Genomic DNA, 2,021 nt, shown 5'->3' with positions numbered 1-2,021 from the left:
CACTCCCGCCTGCTTACGGGCCTCAGGGATCAACTGACAAGGACTGTTGTGACAAAAGGCTAAGTTACAACGAGAGGGAGAAACGACCAGCTACAACGGATCAGGCGTTAACATTACAGTTGTAAAAAAATATTAATTGTATTTACTTTATATACTCCAGCCATACAGGTTAAACGATCCTGACAACCGAATGGTCGAAGTTCCCTCTGCGTTTGGTACGGCCACGGCAGATGGCTTAGCTAGATTATATGGTATTCTTGCTAACGGAGGAGATTTAAATAGAACGAAACTCTTGTCCAAGGCAGCTATCAATACATTAAAAACGAGTGTCATTAAAGGTATGGATAAAGTCGTTATGAAAGAAAATGAGTGGGGACCCGGTACATTGATCAGTGACATAAAGGTAGGCCCTCGTTTTGATTTCCACTTTTTCATAATTTTCAAAAAAAACACAACAGATCGTATCTTCATCATAGGCAAAGCCTGTATTTAATCCAATAAGTTATGGCCTTAACGGCCCCAATAAGACATGTTTCGGCAGTCCACTACCATCGTCAGTTATCTATTGCACGCAGGCAATCATTGATATAGGGGAGTAAAAATTCAATGTTATGCATGCTAACAAATTGTGGAATGAACCGTAACAGTACTACAAAGCAAAATATAAATAAAGATAAGGTAAAATCAGAGTGCAGTATTTATGCCACAAAGGGGAGAATGGAATGAATTTAGAATGACAAAGATAAATTAACATGAAGAAGCTGTTCGTTCAGTGAGGGCTGCTCCCACTGAATATGCAAGGCTTCTTTGATTTTTAGAATTTGGTTGTAGAGGCGGAGTTCAGTATCGTGAAACAGTCCTCATTGGCTGATTGTTTACAATGACGTGAACTTTTCAGATGCTTTAATATATGCGAGTTCCCATCCAGTGTTAGGTTCTCACGCATGCGTGTAGAGAAATGTCGGCTTGTTTTGCCAACGTAACAAGCATTACAGCCTGCACATACAAATTTGTAAACGACACGCGAACGGAGACCAACTGGGATGGGATCTTTAGCTGAAAACAAATTTTTAACTTTAAATGTCTTATTGGGGCCGTTAAGGCCATAACTTATTGGATTAAATACAGGCTTTGCCTATGATGAAGATACGATCTGTTGTGTTGTTTTTGAAACAAAAACTTAAAAATATTAGCTGTCTGCTTTTCGATCGTTCTTTTTCATAATTATAAAAACATAATAGCACGTGGAGAGCGTAGGCTAGGCATACCCAAAAATACTAATTGTCATTCCCTTTCGTTAGTGTTCTAGGAACGAAACAGGTCAACTCGGTCCCAAAACTTAACTCGGTGACCTCCATCCCGGCTACTCAACTAGGCTCCAACTCAACTCGGCTCCAAGTCAGCAAGTGTTATATTATATTTACTATGTTATATTAAATTTTAACAATTATCTTTGTTTTGTTTAATTGCAGATTGGGAAAGCTTTCGGACATAGTGGAGCCGGCGGACAGGAAGGCTGGGCCAACCCTGAGCTAAAAATAGGCTATGGTTTCGTGACCAATACACCTACGGTCAGCCTTTCGGAGAATGGACAACGCTACTTGTTACTACGCAAAAGTCTTTACGATTGCGTTCAAAACTTAAAAAAATAAATCCATTTTTTATTATATTGTGCTGTCTTAATTATTAATGTATATTTTAGGTCATTTCTTATCTTAATTGCTTGTAGATAATTGTTTTGTCCGGCCGGTACCCAGGGTGTGGGGGCCTACTACTGTAGATAAGAAACCGACGATTGTTCATAAATTTGTTTAAATGATTATAAAATTCTATTAATAATTATTACAGGTCTATCGAACAACAGTAAAAATTAACTAAGTAAAACGTCCGTTTTACGTACCCATCGCTAAGAGCTATTCATAAATTTAAAAATCTGTAAATTGGATCAGTTATAGCTTCTATCTGTTTGTTAAATTGAATGCGATTGATAAAAACATGTATATATATATATATATATATAT

At 37.5% G+C, this 2,021-nt stretch overlaps 1 protein-coding gene across 1 annotated transcript; it reads left to right on the top strand.

Moving 5' to 3' along the window:
• Positions 1 to 160: 160 nt before the first annotated feature.
• Positions 161 to 2,008, top strand: LOC117120893 (beta-lactamase domain-containing protein 2-like; the record flags this gene model as incomplete). The annotated part of the gene is given in 2 exon segments (XM_033265990.1): positions 161 to 403; positions 1,473 to 2,008. Coding segments are annotated over 2 exon segments (423 nt in total), but the record flags the coding sequence as incomplete, so codon positions are not given.
• Between the last annotated feature and the right edge of the window lie 13 nt (positions 2,009 to 2,021).

This window comes from Anneissia japonica, unplaced genomic scaffold (genome assembly GCF_011630105.1).
Source record: "Anneissia japonica isolate Jap-2015-1 unplaced genomic scaffold, ASM1163010v1 scaffold90887_len2021_cov172, whole genome shotgun sequence".
Lineage (NCBI taxonomy): Eukaryota > Metazoa > Echinodermata > Crinoidea > Comatulida > Comatulidae > Anneissia > Anneissia japonica.
The sequence above is the reverse complement of the archived record's forward strand: the minus strand, read 5'-3'. Positions and strand labels throughout refer to the sequence as shown.